Source organism: Pituophis catenifer, unplaced genomic scaffold, assembly GCF_029215685.1.
Source record: "Pituophis catenifer annectens isolate HBS135680 unplaced genomic scaffold, rPitCat1.0.hap2 SCAF_8, whole genome shotgun sequence".
NCBI classification, from domain to species: domain Eukaryota; kingdom Metazoa; phylum Chordata; class Lepidosauria; order Squamata; family Colubridae; genus Pituophis; species Pituophis catenifer.
Window position 1 is genome coordinate 3,029,805 of NW_027256888.1, and position 21,368 is coordinate 3,051,172.

The 21,368-nt window shown below is 47.2% G+C and overlaps 1 protein-coding gene across 1 annotated transcript; it reads left to right on the plus strand.

Annotated features, from left to right (window-relative positions):
- Window positions 1–1,862: 1,862 nt before the first annotated feature.
- FKBP4 (FKBP prolyl isomerase 4) lies at window positions 1,863–20,359 on the plus strand. Its single transcript, XM_070949108.1, has 10 exons — window positions 1,863–2,138; window positions 4,395–4,539; window positions 5,850–5,992; window positions 7,104–7,224; window positions 9,071–9,227; window positions 9,385–9,475; window positions 12,290–12,373; window positions 15,718–15,903; window positions 16,054–16,293; window positions 18,613–20,359. Exons 1-10 carry the CDS (start codon window positions 2,028–2,030, stop codon window positions 18,706–18,708), a joined length of 1,374 nt encoding a protein of 457 aa, XP_070805209.1. The 5' UTR covers window positions 1,863–2,027; the 3' UTR covers window positions 18,709–20,359.
- The last annotated feature ends 1,009 nt before the right edge of the window (window positions 20,360–21,368 follow it).

The window sequence follows — 21,368 nt, forward strand, 5'->3', positions numbered from 1 at the left end:
ACGTCTTACAAATATGCAGTAGAATTTTTTTGTTGGTGTACATTTTTATTCATTACCGACCCAATGAGGGGGGCCAATAGGCTGTGATCTTCAGTCGAGTCAAACTCTCGTCCGACTTTAGGAAAAGCCATTATTATTAATTCATGTGGTGACCGTAGAGGATTTCCATAGACGGTTCATCTTTGCAGACCAATTTTGGTACTTGTAAACATTTCCAAGGTTTGTTGGGTTTTTAAACCTTTTTGTATGGAGCGGGTTTTTTTTTTCCTCCTTATAAGTAGTGGTCATTTATTAGAATGTGTCAGATTTAGTAGTTGTGGCTCATTTTTTAAAACACTCGTGAAATAAAAGAACATGAAGTAGTTTGACTCTTTTTTTTTATCGTAGTGCATTATCAAAACAATTGCCATTCGGTATCTTGTGCATCCTTGAGAAAACTCCAACCCGACAGGAATTAAACAGCAACTGAATAACTGGCTGGGGATCATGGACCATTACACTGCAGTAGTCTTTGTTTACAGGTTCACAGTTCAACAGAATAATAGGAGTAACAGATTTGGAAGGGACCTTGGAAGTCTTCTAGTCCAACTCCTGCACAAGCAGGAGACCTTATATGATTCCAGATAAACGATTGTCCAATCTCTTCTTAAAAACTTCCAGTGTTGGAACATCCACAGCTTCTGGAGGCAAGTTGTTCCACTGATTAATATAATCAGGAAATTTCTCCTTAGTTCTAGGTTGCTTCTCTCCTTGCTTAGTTTCCATCCATTTCTTCTTGTTCTGTTTTCCCGGTGCTTTGGAGAATGATTGACCCCCTTCTTTGCGGCAGGTCCTCAAATAGTGGAACTCTGCTATGGCGGCAGTTCTAGTCTTACGACAGTGATGAAGATGTAGCTTATGACCATTGCCTGCATTATGACCAATGCACGTATGGACTATCCTGGAAGCGCCTCTCTCAGTCATAAGAGTCGCTCAGCAGTGGTTCTGACCCATTCCCTCCCTTGCCCACAAGGACAAGTGAATTTGGAGAGGAAGGGATCACAAGAGAGTAAAAAAAAAAAAAAAAACCACCACCACCACCCAAAACTGTGGGAAACGCTATCGCGCCCACTGCTCTCTTGCAATCCCTTTCTCTCCAAACCACGTTGAAGGCCAGCGTGTGTCCCTTCTCAGCTTCCGTCCGGCCAGGCCAAGAAACGAGCGAGGCGCCAGTCAGGCGGCCAGCCAGCGCGCATGCGTGCTCACTCCCGCCTCCCCCCCCCCTTGCAAGTTCTCCAGAAGCTTCGCGAGTCCGTCGGATCGGCCGCCCAGCAGCCAGGGCAATCCGCCAGGGGACGCTCGGGGAGGCGCCTCGCTTCCCGGGCCGCTCCCTCTCTCTCCTTCTCTCTTTCTCCCCTCTTGCCTCGCTCTCTCTCCCTCCTTGCTGCGCGCGCAGCTTTTGCTTGCTCCCCTTTTACCCCGCCCTCGTTTCCCGAGGGCCGTTCTCTCTCTCTCTCTCCTCTTTTCTCGCTCTCCCTGCTGCGCGCGCAGCTTTTGTCCTCTTTGCCGCCGCCTCTCTTCCTAGGGGGCCGCTCTCCCTCCTGCGCGCGCAGCTTTTGTTCTATTGCCGCCTCCTCCTCCTTCTCATTCCTCCTCCTCCTCCGCTCGGGAGGCGCCTCTCTTCCCAGGGGCCGCTCTGTCCTCTTTCTCGCTCTCCCTCCTGCGCGCGCAGCTTTTGTTCCCTTGCCTCCTCTTTCTCCGCTCGGGAGGCGCCTCGCTTCCCGGGGGCCGCTCTCTCTTTTCCCTCTCTCTCGCTCTCCCTCCCTGCTGCGCGCGCAGCTTTTGTTCTATTGCCGCCTCCTCCCGGCCTCGCTTCCCGGGGGCCGCTCTCTCTCTCTCCTTCCTCTCTCTGTCTCGCTCTCCCTGCTGCGCGCGCAGCTTTCTCTCTGTTTCTCCCCTCCCCCCCTCGACGCGCCGCCTGCTGGTCCCGCGCGCGCGACCGACCGACCGACCGAGCACCGAGCTTCCCTCAGAGCGGCGGCGGCGACATGACGGCGGAGGAGCGCGGGGACGAGGAGATGAGCGCGGCCGAGGCGGCGGCGGCGGCGGCCGCGGAGGGCCTCGACATCACCGCCAAGTGCGACGGCGGCGTCCTCAAGGTGGGCGGAGGCGCCCGCCGGGCCCGAAAAGGCCTCGCCTCGCCCGCCTCCCCCTGCAGGCCTCGCCGGTCTGAGCCTTCAGGCCTCACGAGACACCCCCCCCCTCCCAAGGCCGAATTGTGGGGGGGGCGGTGGGGGGGGGCAATAGGGAGCTGTGGGGGGGGGCTTTGGGGGTGGGGTTATTAGGGGGCGGTGGGGGGAGTATTGGGGTTATGGAGGGCAGGGGGGGCTATGGGGTGTTGGGGGGCTATTGGGCAGAGGAAGGTTTGTTGGCAGGGGAGCTGGTGGGGGCTATTAGGGACGGTGGGGGCTATTGGGGTAGTGGGCTATTAGGGGTGGTGGGGGCTATTAGTGGTAGTGGGGGACTTGGGGCATTGGGGGCTATTGGGGTAGTGGGAGCTATTAGGGGTAGTGGGGCTATTGGGGTAGTGGGACTATTAGGGATGATGGGGCTATTAGGGGTAGTGGGGGTTTATTAGTGATGATGGGGCTATTAGGGGTGGTGGGGCTATTAGGGGTGGTGGGGGCTATTAGGGGTGGTGGGGGGCTATTAGGGGGCAGTGGGGGTTTATTAGGGATGATGGGGCTATTAGAAATAATGGGCTATTGGGGTAGTGGGACTATTAGGGATGATGGGGCTATTAGGGGTAGTGGGGCTATTGGGGTAGTGGGACTATTAGGGATGATGGGGCTATTAGGGGTAGTGGGGGTTTATTAGTGATGATGGGGCTATTAGGGGTGGTGGGGCTATTAGGGGTGGTGGGGGCTATTAGGGGTGGTGGGGGGCTATTAGGGGGCAGTGGGGGTTTATTAGGGATGATGGGGCTATTAGAAATAATGGGCTATTGGGGTAGTGGGACTATTAGGGATGATGGGGCTATTAGGGGTAGTGGGGCTATTGGGGTAGTGGGACTATTAGGGATGATGGGGCTATTAGGGGTAGTGGGGCTATTGGGTAGTGGGGCTATTAGGGATGATAGGGCTATTAGGGGTAGTGGGGGTTTATTAGTGATGATGGGGCTATTAGGGGTGGTGGGGCTATTAGGGGTGGTGGGGGCTATTAGGGGTGGTGGGGGGCTATTAGGGGGCAGTGGGGGTTTATTAGGGATGATGGGGCTATTAGAAATAATGGGCTATTGGGGTAGTGGGACTATTAGGGATGATGGGGCTATTAGGGGTAGTGGGGCTATTGGGTAGTGGGGCTATTAGGGTAGTGGGGGGCTATTAGGGATGATAGGGCTATTAGGGGTAGTGGGGGTTTATTAGTGATGGGGCTATTAGGGGTGGTGGGGCTATTAGGGGGTAGTGGGGGCTATTAGGGATGATGGGCTATTAGGGGTAATGGGGGCTATTAAGGGTAGTGGGGGACTATTGGGGCACTGGAGGCTATTGGGTAGTGGTGCTATTAGGGATGGTGGGGACTATTAGGGTAGTGGGAGCTACTAGGGATGATGGGGCTATTAGGGATGGTGGGGGGCTATTAGGGGGTAGTGGGGCTATTGGGGGTAGTCGGGGCTATTAGGGATGATGGGGCTATTACGGTAGTGGGGGGCTATTAGGGGGCAGTGGGGGCTATTAGGGATGATGGGGCTATTAGGAATGGTGGGGGCTATTGGGTAGTGGGGCTATTGGATGATGTGGGGGCTATTGGGTGGTGGGGGCTATTAGGGGTAGTGGGGGACTATTAGGGGTAGTGGGGGACTATTGGGGCACTGGAGGCTATTGGGTAGTGGGGCTATTAGGGACGGTGGGGGGCTATTGGGGTAGTGGGAGCTATTGGGTTGATGGGCTATTATGGGGTGGTGGGGGCTACTAGGGGGTAGTGGGGGCTATTGGGGATGGTTGGGGGCTATTGGGTGGTGGGGCTATTAGGGGTAGGGGATCGTGGGGGCTATTAGAGACAGTGGGAGGAGTATTGGGGGTGTTGGGTTTATTGTGGGGCTATGGGGCGGTCAGGGGAGGCTATTAGAGGTGTGGGGGAGCAGGAGATGGCCAGGCCTGTCAGCCTCCACCTCCCCCCCCCCCCCCCCCGTTTTCTCTCTTCCTGGATAGAAGGAAAGTGACCCTCGGCGCTCTTCCTGCTCAGGAACGGCCAATTCTCGCTTTGCGAGCCAAGGTCACTAAGCGGGAGCACCATATTCTCTCCTGGCTAGCATAAAAGGGAGCTCCTGTCTGGCTTGGCTTTGGTTTTGCCCGCCGGTAGAGCATGGTTTTCGGACAGGCCCTCAAGTGGCATCCACTTCTCTTCCCTGACAGGTGGTGAAGAAAGAAGGGACAGGCACCGAATGCCCCATGATAGGGGACAAAGTCACCGTCCACTACACCGGATGGCTTCTGGATGGCACCAAGTTTGACTCCAGCCGGGACCGAAAGGACAAGTTCTCCTTCGATTTTGGAAAAGGTGACGTCTCCAGTGGCTCCTTTGAAGTGGATAATGTCTCTCCCCCCTCAATTTTTTACTTGTTTGTAGCCCACATGCATATTTGCATACATACATATACATATTTGTATATGTATATACAAATATATGTATATTTGCATACAATGCAGCCAACACACACCCTATTCCTGTTTCATAATGGATTACAATGCTAGTTTTCCCATCCAGACTCACAGGGAACGCAGTGGCCATCGTCTGTTCCATTATAATGTGGACTGACTTGCACAAATAAATGTCATATGATTGATACTTACTTTTTCTTGCACACAATTCGTGGTATTATTTTATAGGGCCAGTGGAATATAATAATAATAATAAAAACCACAACCCAGTAAAAACATTAATTCTCAAAATGCTGTGGGAAACGTAGGGCTTCTTAAAAGCGGAGGAAAAACTATCTGGATAATGAGGTGTGAGATCAAAGGGTGAGCTCAGCCTTTAAGATTGGGAAGGCTGCCCAAATTAAAATCCCGAAAGTCTTTTGCATAATGCAAGTCCTTGACTTGCAACAAATTTGTTTAGTGACCGTTCGAAGTCACAGCGTCACTGAAAAAAGTGACATGGCCATTTTTCACACGACTGTTGCAGCGTTCACGGGGAATGCTCATGTGATGAAAACTAGGACACTTGGTCACTGACTCACATTTATGACGTTTGCAGAGTTCTGGGCTCACATCCTCTTTGCGACCTGTCAAGCAAAGTCGATGGGGAAGCCAGATTTCACTGAACAACCGGGTTACTAATTTTATCAACTGCAGTGGTTCCCTTAACTGCTGTGCCGAGCAGAAAAGTCATAAAACGGGGCAAAACTTGCTTAAGATAATGCCTCAACTTAGCCACAGAAATTTGGGGCTCAGTTGTGGTCGTAAGTTGAGGACCTGTATTTGGCTGCATAAAGAGTCGGGGTGCAAATCAGGCCAGTAATAATACCTACCTTATTGTGACAAAAGATAATGCAAAAAAGGAATTTTGTCTCAGTCCTTCATTGAATGGAATCCAACGTTTAGGGCTCCTTCCCACAACAGTTTTGCCGCCTTGCAAATAGTACACAAGTAACAACGGCCCCTCCTTCCTAGAGCTGGCAGGCATGACTTTTCAGAGTTTCTCGTCATCCAACTATCAAGAAGAGTAAACTCCGGAGGGAAAGATTATATTCTTCTAACAATTCCTGAAGGGCGACACTCTTGCCTTGATAGTTGCATTGCTTTTTAACAATCCTTTCGGGAGCTAAGCTTCTAGTAACATCGTCATCTCTTTCTTTTTGTGGTTAGGTGAGGTGATCAAAGCCTGGGACATCGCCGTGGGAACCATGAAGATTGGAGAAGTTTGCCAGATCGTCTGCAAACCGGAATATGCCTACGGCTCTGCCGGCAGCCCGCCTAAAATACCTGCTAACGCCACCTTGTTTTTTGAGGTAGGCTTGAGGCCGTGTGCTTTGACCCATGGCAGATGGGCACATTGGACAGAGGAAAGCTCTGCCTGCTATCTCTCTACACCCCCCTCCCCCCAGACACCCTGCCCCCAATCTGTTTGCTGTTCCACAGCCACTCTGGATATACAGGTAGTCCTTGACTTACGACAGCTTGTTCGAAGTTACAGCGGAACTGGAAAAAAAGCAACCGATGACCGTTTTTCACACTTACGACCGTTGCACCCTCCCCGTGGTCACGTGATTTACATTTGGATGCTCGGGAACTGACTCACATTTATGACAGTCGCAGTGTCCCAGGGGTCTCGTGATCCCCTTTTGCGACAAGCAGAATCAATGGAGAAGCCAGATTCGCCTAACAGCCGTGGAACTAACTTAACAACTACAGTGGCTGGCTTAACAAAACGTGGCGAGAAAAGTCCTAAAATGGGGCAAAACTCACTTAACCAATGTCTCACTTGGCAACATAAATTTTGAACTCCTTTGTGGTCATAAGTCGAGGACTCCCTGTCTTCCTTTCCCCCTGCTTCCTCCTGGGTCCAGGATAACTTGGTTCAATAGTTTCTTTTTCTCAGCCTTGCCGTCTCCTTGCAGGGACCCCGCCTAACATTATACAGGTCGTCCTCGACTTTAACAACAGTTTAGTAACTTCAAAGTTACAACAGCACTGAAAAAAATGACTTATGACTGTTTTTCACACTTGCAGCATCCCCACGGCCATTGTGATAAAAATTCAGATGCTTGGCAATTGACTCCTATTTATGACGGTTGCTGTGTCCGGGGGGTGGGTGGGTGGGGGTGTCACGTGTTATCCCGTGACCAGCAAAGTCAAGTGGAAACCCGTGTTATTAACTTGACAAGCACGGTGACGGGGCAAAGTTTGCTGAACTAACGTCTCGCTTAACAACACAAATTTTGGGCTCCGTGGCGGTCGTAAGTCGAGGACCACCTACAGTTCCCGAGTACGAAGGTGGGAAGCCAACGGAAAAAGAAACCATTCTGTGTTAAGGAATCTTCTACTTAAATATTTTATTTTTTTTCCTCTGATCGATGCCTCCCGTTGGTGCTAAAGAAGCCTCCATTTTTTTTCCTCTAGGTAGAACTGTTTGAGTTCAAGGGAAAGGACTTGACCGACGATGAAGACGGGGGAATAATTCGGCGGATCCGAAAGAAAGGAGAAGGCTATTCCAAACCCAACGAGGGAGCCTTGGTAGAGGGTGAGTAGCGGAAGAGCTGTGATTACTTAAACAACAGGGGTGAGGGACGGGGGCTATTTTAAGACTTGTGGACTTCAACTCCCAGAATTCCTCAGTCTGCAGGGATGGGGAACGATGGCTCTTGTATGACTTATGGATTTCAACTCCCAGAATTCCTCAGCCTGCATTCCTGAGCATGGCTGGCTCAGGAATTCTGGGAGTTGAAGTCCACAAGTCATGAAGGGGCCGTAATTCCTCACCTCTGACTTAAACTACATGCTGGATTATTAATCTGGATTTCAGGGCGGGTGTGAAAGGTTCCAGACTGTCTACGGGCCCCATCTTTGTATAGTGTTGTATTGAAACACAGGTAGTCCTCGACTTAACAACCACAATTGAGCCCAAAACTTCTGTGGTTAAGTGAGACTTTCATTAAGTGGATTTTGCCCCATTTTACGACCTTCTTTGCCACCGTTGTTAAGGGAATCCCTCCAGTTGATAAGTTAGCGACCTGATTGTTAAGCGAATCTGCCTCCCCCCATTGACTTGGCTTGTCGGAAGGTCGCAAAAAGGGGATCGCGTGACTTTGGGACGCAGCAACGGTCATAAATATGAGCCAGTTGCCAGGCGTCTGAATTTTGGATCATGTGATCTTGGGGATGCTGCAAATGTAACTCTGAAAAACGGTCATAAATGACTTTTTTCAGTGCCGTTGTAACTTTGAACGGTCACTAAACAAATGTTGCAAATCAAGGACTTTCTGTATCTTCTCTGTTTCTGCTATGGACGTGTGCGTTTTGCTCTTTCAGCCAGATTTACCCAGAAACAGCCTGTCACGCAGATGTTCCTTTTTTCTGTCACACGCACACACACATACAGTCATCATCTGAGCTGACCTCTCAGTCATTCATTCTTTTACTCTCCCGCTCACATCTGTCTTGGGGTGTCCCAGGAGAAGATGGAGCTTACCTCCTTCCTGCACTCACAGCATGCTGGGAAACACAGATGCAACTCCTTGCTGTTTTTGAGTTTGGCTCTGTTGTGGTCCACCAGCAGCCTGTGGAGCTGGCAGCGGAGTCGGACAGTGAGGAGGCTGGGGAGGAACATGGCCAGTCCTGGAGTCTGGGGAAGGCCCGGATGAGGGCTGTGTGTCAGAGGCATAGATGAGGCCAGGGCCATCTGGGAGCGATGCGCCTCCAGAGTTGGTCAGCAGAGAGGCAGAGGAACAGGAGGAGCCTATTCCTAATGCATGCATGCGCAGAGCTGCCAGAAGGCAAGAGCAACTAAAGCAAAAGGGATGACTCGGGAGTAAGGCCAGGAGATGATGGCCCCTCCCAGAAGGCTTAAAAGAGCAGCGATGGCTCTTGGGCTCTTTATAGGAAAGCAACGTTGCTACATTTGTTTCTTGTCGGCATCTTTTGTTTCTGAACTTCATGGGGCTTTGCCAAGTAAGGTCTTTGGCAGGGTGCCAAAGAAGACAAAAGGTTGGTGATAAGGCCGAAGGACTTTTTCTGAAGGACTTGTTTTGGAATTAATTTGGACTAAGCTGAGAATGAAGTAATTCTCAGCTATTCTAATAAAATATGTTTGCTTAGGACTGATTGTGTCTGGTAATAACTACTTGGGCTTAGGTCACAACAGGCTCTCTACAGCAGTGCTCCCCAGCCTTTTTTGGGGACTGGTGAGAGTTGGGGGGGGGAGAGGAAATGGTTCCATGCAAGTGGCGAGGGTGTTTGCTCACTCACCGCTTGCACAAACATTTCTGCACAAAGTTACTTACCTGCGACCTGCCCAGCCCCCGGGGATTGGGGACCCCTGCTCTACAAAGCAATCGGTTCTAAATACATGCCGTTTTTTTCAATGCCAGTCGAAATTGAAGGTCGGCACGGAGACCGCGTGTTTGACAAACGGGAGTTACGGTTTGAAGTCGGAGAGGCAGAAAACTATGACCTCCCTCCAGGCGTGGACAAAACATTACAGAAAATGGAGAAGCTGGAAGAGGCTGTGGTTTATCTCAAGCCCAGGTGAGCCTTTTGCCCTGAAATGGTCTTGGCTGTTTGGATCATTGGTGGCCCCCAAGCTTGACTCAGGGGATGAAATAATGGGGGGTGGGGTCCGTACATCCAATTCTATTCAGGGAGAAATATTTTGCTCCTAAACACTCCCCCGTGTCTCTTACAGCTACGGCTTTGGAAGTCTTGGGAAACCAAAGTTTCAAATCCCGCCAGATGCTGACTTGCAATACGAAATCAAACTCAAAAGCTTTGAAAAGGTACGTAAGGAAGCACTTAGACAAAGGCAGAGGGGATGGGGAGAAAATTGTCCTAAGTAACAGGCGTGTGCTTAATTTTTTGGCAATTTCAGCACACGACTGAACATTATTTCTTTGATTCGACCGCAAAGTGTACAATTACAAATTGAGATCTAATACACGATTGCGGTTTTTTTAAATACGTTTAATATTTAAAGATGTTTGTCTTGGTTTCCCTTGCCCCATCGAGTTTTAAGTTTGGGACAAATCAAATGGTTCGCGCAATAGGATTGTCTCCTCTTTTTCTCTTACTTCTGCTTGGTATCATCACACTGCCCATATTTATTCTTTTAATTAATTAATTCGTTTATTTTATTATTACCTCTTATTCATTAAACATGAAACTCAGTCCACTGAACATTTAAAAATGCGTCACAAATACCATTGACTGGTGCTAATGGTTGATAGGGGTTACTGCCAGCGTCCTAGGGATCAACCAAGTACCTTCTCCTCCTCCTCTTCCTCCTCCTCCTCCTCCTCCTCCTCCTGCTTCTTCTTCTTCTTCTTCCTCTTCCTCCTCTCCTCCTCCTCCTTTATATACTTTATTCATTAAACATGAAACTCAGTCAACTGAACATTCAAAAATGCATCACAAATACCATTGACTGGTGCTAATGGTTGATACGGGTTGCTGCCAGCATCCTAGGGGTCAACCAAGGACCTTCTTAAGATGTACCATGTTCCAAGTAGCGCAGTTTTTTGCAGTTCCGCTGGTGTTATTGCAGTTAGCTGCAATTTCTTGATGTGTTTTGTAAAATTCATGGACATGGTACCAAGTGCCCCGATGACAATGGGTATCACTGTTACATATTTCATCCATAGCCGTGTAGTTTTGATGGCCAAGTTGCGGTATTTCATGATTTTTCCCAATTCTTTTTCTTCGACTCTGGCGTCTCAATAAATATCAATAAACTCAAGAACCATGATATCTGGCATGTTACATTCCAGATGATGATGATGATTTTAAATTATACATTTATATTGTGTGTGAACAGAGTTGATTCTGGGTATCATATTAATCCAATTCACAATAACAATATTAGCAATCTCTATTAAGTTCCTCAAAATTTAAGTAATCCTCATTATATTGTTCAAACATACGTATTCAAAAAATGCCTAACTCCTCATCTTTATCTCTTCATCTATATCTTTTCCTTGTTCTATCTAAACTTCATTGAATTTATATGAGTGCCCATCTCCCCTCAGTGACTTTGGATGGTGAGCGTGCTTAAAACGCTAAAATAAAAATACACAGTGTAAATGAAAAGTAACCCCACAAGAATAAAATGAAAAATGGGCACCTGAGGATAATCAATCAGCAATATTTTGCGCCTGACCCCTCCCCCCTTCCCTCCACCCCCCCTTCCTTGGGAGAAAAGCTGGGTGGGAAAGACCTTCTGAAAATTCTCCTTTCTCTCTTTGACCTGAGGATTTCTGTCCATGGGAAAGACTGCTTAGGACTCGTCTAAACTTGTTACTGGTTCTCCCCGAGTCTCTGTTCCAGTTTCGCGTTGCAATCCAAAATGATGTGATTTCCTTTCTCCCAACATTCCCACGGCTCTTAACCGTCGGATCAGGTCTCCTCTGTTGCTAAGATCAAATGTAGGAGCACCGCTTCCCTCTTCTGGAAGGCCAAATCGTCGTCAAAGAGTCTGCAATCGTGGGCAGAGTTGGTTTCCCAATAATAGATGCCTTTAGGTTGAAATCTCCCTTGATTCTTAGATCCCATCTCCTGGCGTAGCCAAAAGCCAAAACAAGGACACTGGAGTGTGATTTTTCATACTGGGAGGGAGGGTCGTCTTCTTTTTTTTTTAATTTGATTTATATGCCGCCCTTCTCCGGAGACTCAGGGCGGCTCACAATGCGTTAAGCAGTAGTCTTCATACTTTTGTATATTTATACAAAGTCATCTTATTGCCCCCACAATCCGGGTCCTTCTTTAACGTTGCTAAGGCGTGCCCAGATCCTTAATTCCGTGCCTTTCTTCCTTCAACAAAGAAGGTTGCTGATTTGGCTCCTTTTTTTTTCCTTTTCTTTTTTTTAAACAAGTTTTATTGGTTCTTTTTCTCCTCTCCCACATTCACACACATCTTTTTCTTTTTTGAACAGAGTGTTGACCGTTTCTTATCTTATACAATTAATCAAATTCAAATACATTTTACTTAATTACAATTTTTGCCAAAATTGTTTTCACCCCCCCTTTTTTTAAACATATCTCAATATTTCTATACTTGCATACGTAAACACCATCTTCATTTGTCCCTAGATTCTAACTTTACTATTTATTCATATTTATTCTCTTTTATTCTTAAACAGTTCATTCAATTTTAATGGGTTATTTTATGGGTAAAGGGTTTTAAAAATTTAGGGAAACCAAACCGATTTAATTCTGTTTTAATTTATTTTAATTTTTCTACTGTATATATCTTAATTTTGGCTGTTCACCGCCCTGAGTCCTTTGGGAGAAGGGCGGTATACAAATTTAATAAACCTTAAACCTTTATCTTAATATATTTGTTTGTTCGGAGTTGCCTTTCTTCCACTTCATCTTTTTTTTATTGTACAGCAATCTTTCTCCTCAAACCTACCCTCTCCCTCTCCCCTATCTCTTCCTACTTTCTTTCCCCACCTTCTTCTTCTCTCCTCTACTTCCCCTTCCCTTCTCCTTCTCCTCCTCTCTTCACTCCTGTCTTACCTTTTCTCCTACTCTAATTTCCCTTCCCTTCCTTCCTCCCTACTCTTCCATCATTTGGCTCTTTTTTTGTGTTTTTGCAGGCAAAAGAGCCCTGGGAGATGAACACCCAAGAGAAGCTGGAACAAGGCGCCATTGCAAAAGAAAAAGGCACCCAGTATTTCAAAGTAGGTGTTCTGCAGGGTTTGTGGCCCTGTAGAAACAGGGAATTTTTCTTCAGTGCCGCAGAACGCTAAAAAGTCCAGGCGAGCACAAAAGAAGCCGAGTGAACATGCTTTCCTGGTTCCTCATCCAATTTTTTTTTTTTTTTAAATTTGATTTATATGCCGCCCTTCTCCGGAGACTCAGGGCGGCTTACAATGCGCTAAGCAATAGCCTTCATCCTTTTGTATATTTATACAAAGTCAGCTTATTGCCCCCACAAACTGGGTCCTCAATTTACCTACCTTAGAAAGGATGGAAGGCTGAGTCAACCTTGAGCCTTGGCGAGATTCGAACCTGCAGAAATTGCAGGCAGCTGGTCTTAATAACAGGGTGCTTTAGACCACTGTACTACCAAGGCTCGGAAAGAAGGGACTGATAATTTGTAGCCTCTCCTGCTCAGTGTACTTATTCATGATTTGAAAGACGGGCTGGAGGAAAGGCAGTTCAGATTTGCATACAGCAATATTGGAGGAATAGGTGACGTGTTAGAGGAAAGACGTAGAGTTCATGTTTATTTTGATTGATTTGGTTAGAAATCGCCAAGAGAAACACAAAGGCAATTGCCTAAGGAAGAGAACTTGAAGGCAGAGTTACGGGACAAGGTATTCCTGGGCTGGTAGCACAGCCTGCAGAAAATCACTTGGAGTTGATGACTTTTCTAAGCCACGTGGCTTAGAAAATCCAGGTGCAATCTGGGACATCCAGAAATACTTTCCAGATCGCTGGAAGTAATTCTTCCTCTTTATTCTGTTTAATCCGATCCCGTCGTGACTGCTGCATGTAGTCCTGAGCCTCTCTGGCCTTGGGGGAAGGGTTTAGAGAAATGGGAGCGGTTCAGAGACGGGCAAAAGGGGAGGAGAAGGAGGAGGCTTAGTTTCAAAGACCTACACAGGGAGGCTGAATTTGAGTGACAGATGGATGATAGGCCTGCTTGGAGGGCAGTTAACGTTTTTTTTTTCCCTGGGTCCAGAGTTCAGAACACGGGAGCGATGGATCTGAATTCCAGGAAAGCAGATTTTTCCCGTGGAAAGTTAGAAGAAAAACATTCTGATGGCAAGAAGGCCAGTTTGACAGGGGAATGAATGGCCCAGAGAGATGAGCTCACAAAATGATCTCCCACTGATAGACAGCGGTCCCAAATGCTTTAATTTGGATTCGGGGTGAGGGATGGTGTGGTTGGGGCCTGGATTTAACGGCTTCCGTGATTCTTGCCTGCTTTTAAATTACACTAACAAATTTTCAGTTTTAGGTTTTGGCGTGTTTTCCTAATCCCTTATGCCTAAAATAAATAGAAAATAGCTTATTGTTCCACAAAAACGTTGCTTCTGCGGGTCAGGGCAATGATATTTTGAAACCGATCTGTGTTCGAGAACGTTCAATGCTAAGTAGACTTCCAGAACATTCTGGAACTCATGAGAACTTTCCAGGATATACTGGATTTTGAACGTCATTACTGAGGGCAATATAACGAAAACATTATGGCGGCTTGGAAAAAGTGTTTTGTAGTATAGCCGCAGATTTCCAAACCCTTTGGAGTGGCTTTAGCTGTCTCTGTGTATTTGCAGCCTGTGCAAGTCCAGGTAGTCCTCAACTTATGACCACAATTAAGGCCAAAATTTCTGTTGTTAAGCGAGACATTTGCTAAGCGAGTTTTGCTCCGCGTTAGGATCTTCCTCGCCTCTGTTGTTAAGTGAATCCGTGCACCTGATAACGTTAGTGACCCCGTTGTTAAGTGAATACGGTTTCCCCATTGACTTTGCTGATCAGACGGTCGCAAAAGGGGATCACGTGACCTCAGGACGCGGCAACGGTCACAAGCATGAATCGGTTGCCAAGCAGCTGAATTTTGGGTCGTGATCCTGGGGGATGCTAAATCAAAATGGCCATAAATCACTTTTTTCAGTGTCATTGCAACTTTGAACAGTCACTAAATGAACTGTCGTAAATCGAGGACTACCTGTATATATTGTTCTTTCTCCAGCTGCTTAAAAAGATAAAAAATTTGCCTTTTTTTTTTGCCTCTATAAATGCAAAACTTTAGTAGGCTGTGGTCACAAAATCAAAGGTAGTGATGAATATAGTCGTTTTTGTTTAAGCCCGTGATGGCGAACTTTTCGGCACCGAGTGCCCAAACCGGAACGCACATGCATGCACATACATGTGCGTGCGCCGGAGTACCAGAATCCCGAAGACTAGTTGACTGGCATGCCGTTCTTTGGGCTGTTTTCAGGCTGTTTTTGGCCCCAAAAAACAGCCTGAAAGGGACCTGGAGAATGGCTTGAAAACGGACTAAAACCAGCCTGAAAAATCCCCCAAAAAACGGCCTGAAAAACTGGCTGTTTTTTGGCTGTTTTCCAGGGCGTTTTCAGGTCGTTTCCCGGTGATACAGTGCCCACACATGCCCACAGAGAGCGTGCCACAGGTTTGCCATCCCGGCCTTAGGCTTTCGACGTAAACCGTTGAAAAGGAAAATAGGCGTGCCTGCAGTGGTGAAATCTAAAATTTGTTATTACCGGTTCTGTGGGAGTGGCTTGGTGGGGTAATGTGACTGGGTGGGCGTGGCCAATTTTTTTTTTTTTTACTTTTAAAACCATTTTTTCTATAACGTCTTTGGCTTTCAAAAGGCTCTGATGATCCCAGCTGAGTTGCCTGATCAGCAGAGGCTTTTTTTCTTTTAAATGCCTCTGACGATCCCAGCTGAGTTGCCTGATTGGCAGAGGCTTTTTTAAAAAGCCTCTGCCGATCAGGCAACTCAGCTGGGATCGTCAGAGGCATTTAAAAGCATTTTAAAAAATGCTTTTAAAAGCCTTTGACGATCCCAGCTGAGCCGCGCGATCATCAGAGGCTTTTTTTAAGAAGCATTTTTTCTGCCGAAGAGGTTGTAGAAAAAATGCTGTTAAAAGTAAAAAAAAAGCCTCTGATGATCGTGCGGCTCAGCTGGGCATGGGCGGGAGGGGCAGGGATTTTTGCTACCGGTTCTCCGAACCACCCGCCTCCATCGCTACCAGATCGGGCGATCCGGTCCGAACCGGGAGCATTTCACCCCTGCGTGCCTGGTATGATGTGTTTGGATGTATTTTGTTGAGTGCAAACCTATGAATATTTAAAAGAAGAAGCGTTTCAGGGGCAAATGTTCTAGAACCCGTTTGCAATGGGTTGAAGGCAGGTGGGCCTTGTTTTCACAACTGTTCATCCAGCCCCTCTTTGAATCTGTGATGAATGGTGAATGGGGTCCTTTGTGCACCTACTGGGTGGCGGGGTTTGGTTTTTGGGTTCCTTCGAATCTGACCACAAGCTTGTCTTCCAGGAAGGGAAATACAAGCGAGCAACGTTACAGTATAAGAAAACCGTATCGTGGCTGGAGCACGAAACCGGTCTGTCGGATATGGAGAAAGCCCAATCCAGGAACCTGAGGCTGGCCGCCCACCTCAACCTGGCCATGTGCCATTTAAAGCTGAAAGAGTACTCTCAGGTCTTGGAAAACTGCAATAAGGTAAAAATGGAGGAATGCTCTTTGGGATGGATGAAATTTTTAAAATTCCTTGCAGTTTGTCTTCTGGAGCAACCCCTGAACCATTTGCAATGGGGGTCCTGGACATCGAGTGTCCTTGTCAAAACAAGCTCTCTCCTTCCATCCTTTCAGGCCCTGGAATTGGACAGCAACAACGAGAAGGGCCTCTTCCGGCGAGGCGAGGCTCGGTTGGCCGTCAACGACTTCGAGTTAGCCCGAGCAGATTTCCAGAAGGTGCTACAGCTCTACCCAAGTAACAAGGCGGCCAAAGCCCAGCTCCTCATCTCCCAGCAAAAGATCCGCCAGCAGCATGAAAGGGAGAAAAAAATGTACGCCAACATGTTCCAGAGACTGGCAGACAAAGAAACGAAGGTAATAAAAGTACTATTCTATCCATGGGATGGGATGGGATGGAATGAAGGAATAGGATAGGATAGGATAGGATAGGATAGGATAGGATAGGATAGGATAGGAAAAGAAGAGAGAAGAGAAGAGAAGAGAAGAAAAAAGAAAAGAAAAGAAAAGAAAAAAGGAAAGGAAAGGAAAAAGAGAAGAAAAGATGAGAAGAAAAGAAAAGAAAAGAGGAGAGGAGAGAAGAGAAGAAAAAAAGAAAGAAAAGAGAAAAAAAAGAAAAGAAAAGAAAAGTGGAGGGGAGGAGAAAGGAAAGGAAAGAAAAGAAAAAAAGAAAAGAAAAGAAAAGAAAAAATATGGAATGGAATAGAGTAGAGGAGTAGAGTGGAATGGAATAATGAAATGAAGGAATAGAATAAAATAGAATAATGGAATGAAGAAATAGAATGGAACGGAACGGAATGGAATGGAATAGGAATAGGAAATAACAGAATAAAATAGAATATAGAGTAGAATAAGAATAGAAATAGAATAGAATAATGGAATGAAGAATAGAATATTAATAGAATAGAATAATAAAATTCAGAATAGAATAAAGAATATAGAATAGACTATTCAAAGTTACAACAGCCACTGAAAGGAAGTGACTCATTTCAGATTTATGACCGTTGCAGTATCCCCGTGGTTACGTGGCTTTACATTTGGATGCTTTAAGCAACCGATTTACACGACCGGCAGTTGCAGCAGCGTCCCTGGGTCACGCAATCCACTTTTTTGTGTCGTCCTGACTAGCAAAGTCAGCCGGGGAGGGTGGGGGGGGACCAGATTCTCTGAACAACCTTAACAAACCTGGCAAGAAAAGCCGTAAAACGGGCCAAAACTCACTTAGCCAGTTTTCTCACTTAGCAATTTTGGCCTCAACTGGTGGTGTAAGCTGAGGACTACTTGTACAAAGACAAACTGACTGCTTCCTGGGGGAGTGGCAGCTGTCCCCTTGGGCCTTCCGCCATCTAAGGGAGAAAAGTCGCCACGTTGGGTAGAACTTAAAGAGCTATTAAAGTCCATGACTCTATTCACATGTTAAGGCCTGTCGTGATCTTGGCCCTAATGGAGATCCCTGCTTTTGCCACCTTAAATGTTCCTTCCGGTCCACCCCTCGGCGCTTGACTTCGCTGCCTTCCCTTGTGTTTCGTGTTCTGTCGAAGTCTGGAGGCACTCTGTGTTTACCCTGGCAACTGCTCCTCAGCCCTTCCTTTGTTGCAACGGGCCAGGCTGTCATCAGAGGCCGTGAGTCGCAGAGGTCACCTGCAAACTGGTTAATCAATAAGCCGGTTAATCAGTCACCCGTGGCCTGTGATGCACACACAGGAGGTACAAAGAATAATAGAGGCCTTTCCTGTAACCGTAACTTCATTCCCAAGAATGTCTGTTGCTTGAGGAGCCAAAACCAAAAACGCTGCCTTGGAGCGTGTTGTGCGTACCTGCCACAACAGAGGCTCATTTCCTGGGACTGCAGGAAAATATGCAACATTAACACTCTCCCAATTAAGTTGTGTATTTTCCTGGTCCTGTAGTGTTGTGACCCAGAGCCAAGTAGTTAGTATTGAAAACAAACAGACTTTATTAGAACAGCTGAGAATTAAACTCCTTCTCAGCGTCGTCCAAACTAATTCAAAACAAATTCTTCATAACACAAATTCTTCAGCCTTATCACCAACCTTGGTCTAATTGGGCAACCTGCCAAAGGCTTTTCTTGGCAAAAGTTCAGAAGCAGAAGACGCCGACAAGACATAAATGCAGCAAGACAAGAAACAAATCTATCAACGTTGCTTTCCGACAAAGAGCCCAGGAGCCGTTGCTGCTCTTTTAAGCCTTATGGGAGGGGCCAATCATCTCCTGGCCTTACTCCTGAGTCGTCCCTTTTGCTTTAGCTGCTCTTGCCTTCTGGCAGCTCTTCTCATGCATGCACTAGGAACAGGCTCCTCCTGTTCCTCTGCCTCTCTGCCGTCAGCCTCTGGAGGCTCCGGAGTCCGCACATCACTCCCCGATGGACCTGGCCCCATCTCTGCCTCCGATGCAGAGCCCTCATCCGGCCCTTCCCCAGCCTCCAGGACTGGCCCCTGTTCTTCCTCAGCCTCCTTGCTGTCCGACTCCGCTGCTAGCTCTGCAGACTGCTGGAGGACCACAACACGGTAGCTTTCCAATCCCAGGAAATAAGCCTCTGTTGCTACTGGCAGGCGTGAATGAACACATATACACATACATGCTCCAAGTGTAAAAGATGTCTCATTTTGGGTTTTTCTCCTCCCTCCTCCTCCTCCTCCATGCTTTTTTCTCCAGGTGGAAGCTGATGCAGGATGCAAAGAAGAGGCGGACCTGAAAGACGGCAAACAGAACGGGGTGGAGGAAAAAACAGAAGTCGACATAGAGATTTGAGGGTTGAAAGTTGACCCGTTAGTTTTCTAAAACTGAAGAATTTCCAGTGAACTAAACCTTTATTTTTCTATCTCGATTCGGTAAGGGGCGACGGCTGGGGGCTGTTTAGTGTCTATAATAGGAAACGGTGGCAGAACACAAGAACCAAGTAACGTTTGATGTATTATTTATTCGAACATGCATCCTTACTCTGTTGTTGTTGAGCTTGAAAAGTTCTGTTAGGGTCCCTTCTTTCAGTTTCCTCATCTCCCTGGCATCCTTCTCAGGTTCCAGCTTGGCCTAACCAAATCCCATTTTATTCCCCCTTCTTTACTCCCTCTCCCCCCATTTTTAAAGAAAGTTTTATCTGCACATGCACACAGCTATTGCATGAGAGGCCTAAACACAAAAAAACCTCCCTTTTCTGCTGCAGCCTAACATTTCTCTCTTCGGGTCTGTCACCACAGATCTTTTCTGGGCAGGGGTGGCCACTTTCCTTGTTAAGGGCTCCTCTTCCTGCAGGAGAGGAAAAGAAATAAAAAACCAAAACTTGAGCAGCAAACTGTGAAGTCTGGAGGTGGTTAGTAGCCCTCGGGACTGTTAAATGCAGATATTCCTCCTCCCGAGCCCACTCGGCATCAGCAACACCAGAGTCGCCTTTGGCAAAGACACAAAGTTCAATAAATGACTCACTCTGCCAAGGGCATCCCACCAGCAAGAGTTTTGGAATAAGAGAGGAAATATCCAAAGTGCAGGCAAACAACATCTGGCCAGGTATGGTTTGTAGGTCACGAAGAGTTGCTCCGACTGACCTTAGTCGTTTTTGGAAAGAGGCCACCCACATGCCATAAGCCTTCAAACATCTGCCAGTTGGAGAACATTCTTCTACACCAATCCAGCAGGTCTGAAGTTTGTGTCCTTCGAGGACTTCCCTATTTCCCACCCACCCACCCCTCTCCATTTAGCACAGAAAGACGTAACCGAGATAGATCGGGAGATTTGCCTATGTTTCCACAACTCCCTCGGAAGCCTGCCCACAGCTCGTGCCAACAGTTCCGAGTTTTTTTGCTTGAAACTTTTGCCCACTTGTTCAGCCAGGTGGGAGAAAGGGAGGTCGGAAGTAACTAAGGGGGGGGGGGGCGTCGGAATCACTCATTGGAATAAAAGCCTAACGCAGATCAAGGAATGGATCACAGAGATCTGAATCGATGGGTGGGAAAGCAGGGCTTTACGCTTCCAGCTCAATTGGACTCACTTAGAAAACGGGACACGCGTGCCACAGATAATTTGGCGTCAAACCTTGAGAGCATGGCACCGTGCACAGCACTTAAAAGTCCTTTGTGAGCCTGTCATCGATGGAGGTTTTAAGGACATCTTCCAAATTGTCATTTCTCTCCCTTTGTTAACTTTTGCGAGGAGCTTGAGCTCTCTCGGCTGTGAATATATTGCAACCCAGCCGGGCATTTTAGGAATGGCAGCGAGCTGTTGGGCCAAGGCAGTCGGGAGGCAGATGTGGGCTAGGCAAGACCCAAGGCTGTGTGCATAAGTGGCGATGACTTCAGAAAGAAAAGCGAACACAAGCGGAGTCATTTCATAATTGGCTTTTTAAAACGATTAACCGCAACCCTGCTCTGTTTTTGCCCATTATGCAGATTAAAACTGTATAATCTCTGCTGCGTGTATGTGGTTTACTGGGGGTGGGAAGGTGGCTTTTGAAACCTGTTTTCCGTAAATTCAAACGCAAAGAAAAACACGCTTTTTTCAGGCGCTGTTGCACCTACTTGCAGCATTCCCGTGGATTCAGGGGACCTACGCTAAATACGGAGGCGTGCTAATGGAATTTCACTTGATTGTAGAAAGAAGGGGAGAATAAAACTCGGTGGTGAACCTAGTCCCTGTAGTTTCTTCTGCAGCTCTCTGGTGAAATCGGGATCCAAAAAGACCTTGGCAGACTTGAACAATGGGCCCTATCCAACAATGTGGAGAAAAGCAAAGTTTTACAACTGAGCAGGAAAAACCAAAGGTGTACAAAGTACAGATTAGGTGAAAGCTGGCTCAAAAACTCAAGAGAAGGATCTTGGGAGTCCTAGTGGACGATCACATAAAAACGAGCCAGTCGTGTGCAGCAGCGGCAGCCAAAAAATCTTAATACAATCCTTGGTTGTATAAAGAGGCTTAGAATCAAAATTGCGTGAAGGATTAGTACCTAAGGTGATTATAAAGGCCTGGAGACTAAAACATGAACGGTTGCAGGAACCGGGCATGGTTAGTCTAGAGAAAAGGAGGACTAAGGTGTGACATGATAGCAGTCTTCCAGTATTTGAGGGGCTGCTACAAAAAAAGGGGGTCAACCTATTCTCCAAAGCACCAGAGGGCAGGAGAAGCAACGGATGAAAACTAATCGAGGAGAGAAGGAACCTGGAATTAAGAAGTTAACTTCCTAATGGTTAGAACAATTAACCAGTGGAACGACTTGCCACCAGAAGTTGTGGATGCTTGCTTCATCACTCGAGGGTTTCAAGAAGAGACTGGGCAAGCCACCTGTCGAGATGGTATAGGGGTCTCCTGCTTGAGTAGGAAGGCTGGACTAGATGACCTCCAAGGTCCCATCCAGCTCTGCTATTCTGTATTCTGGGCGTAATACAAGACGCTGATCAGAGCGGTTATGTTTATGGATACTA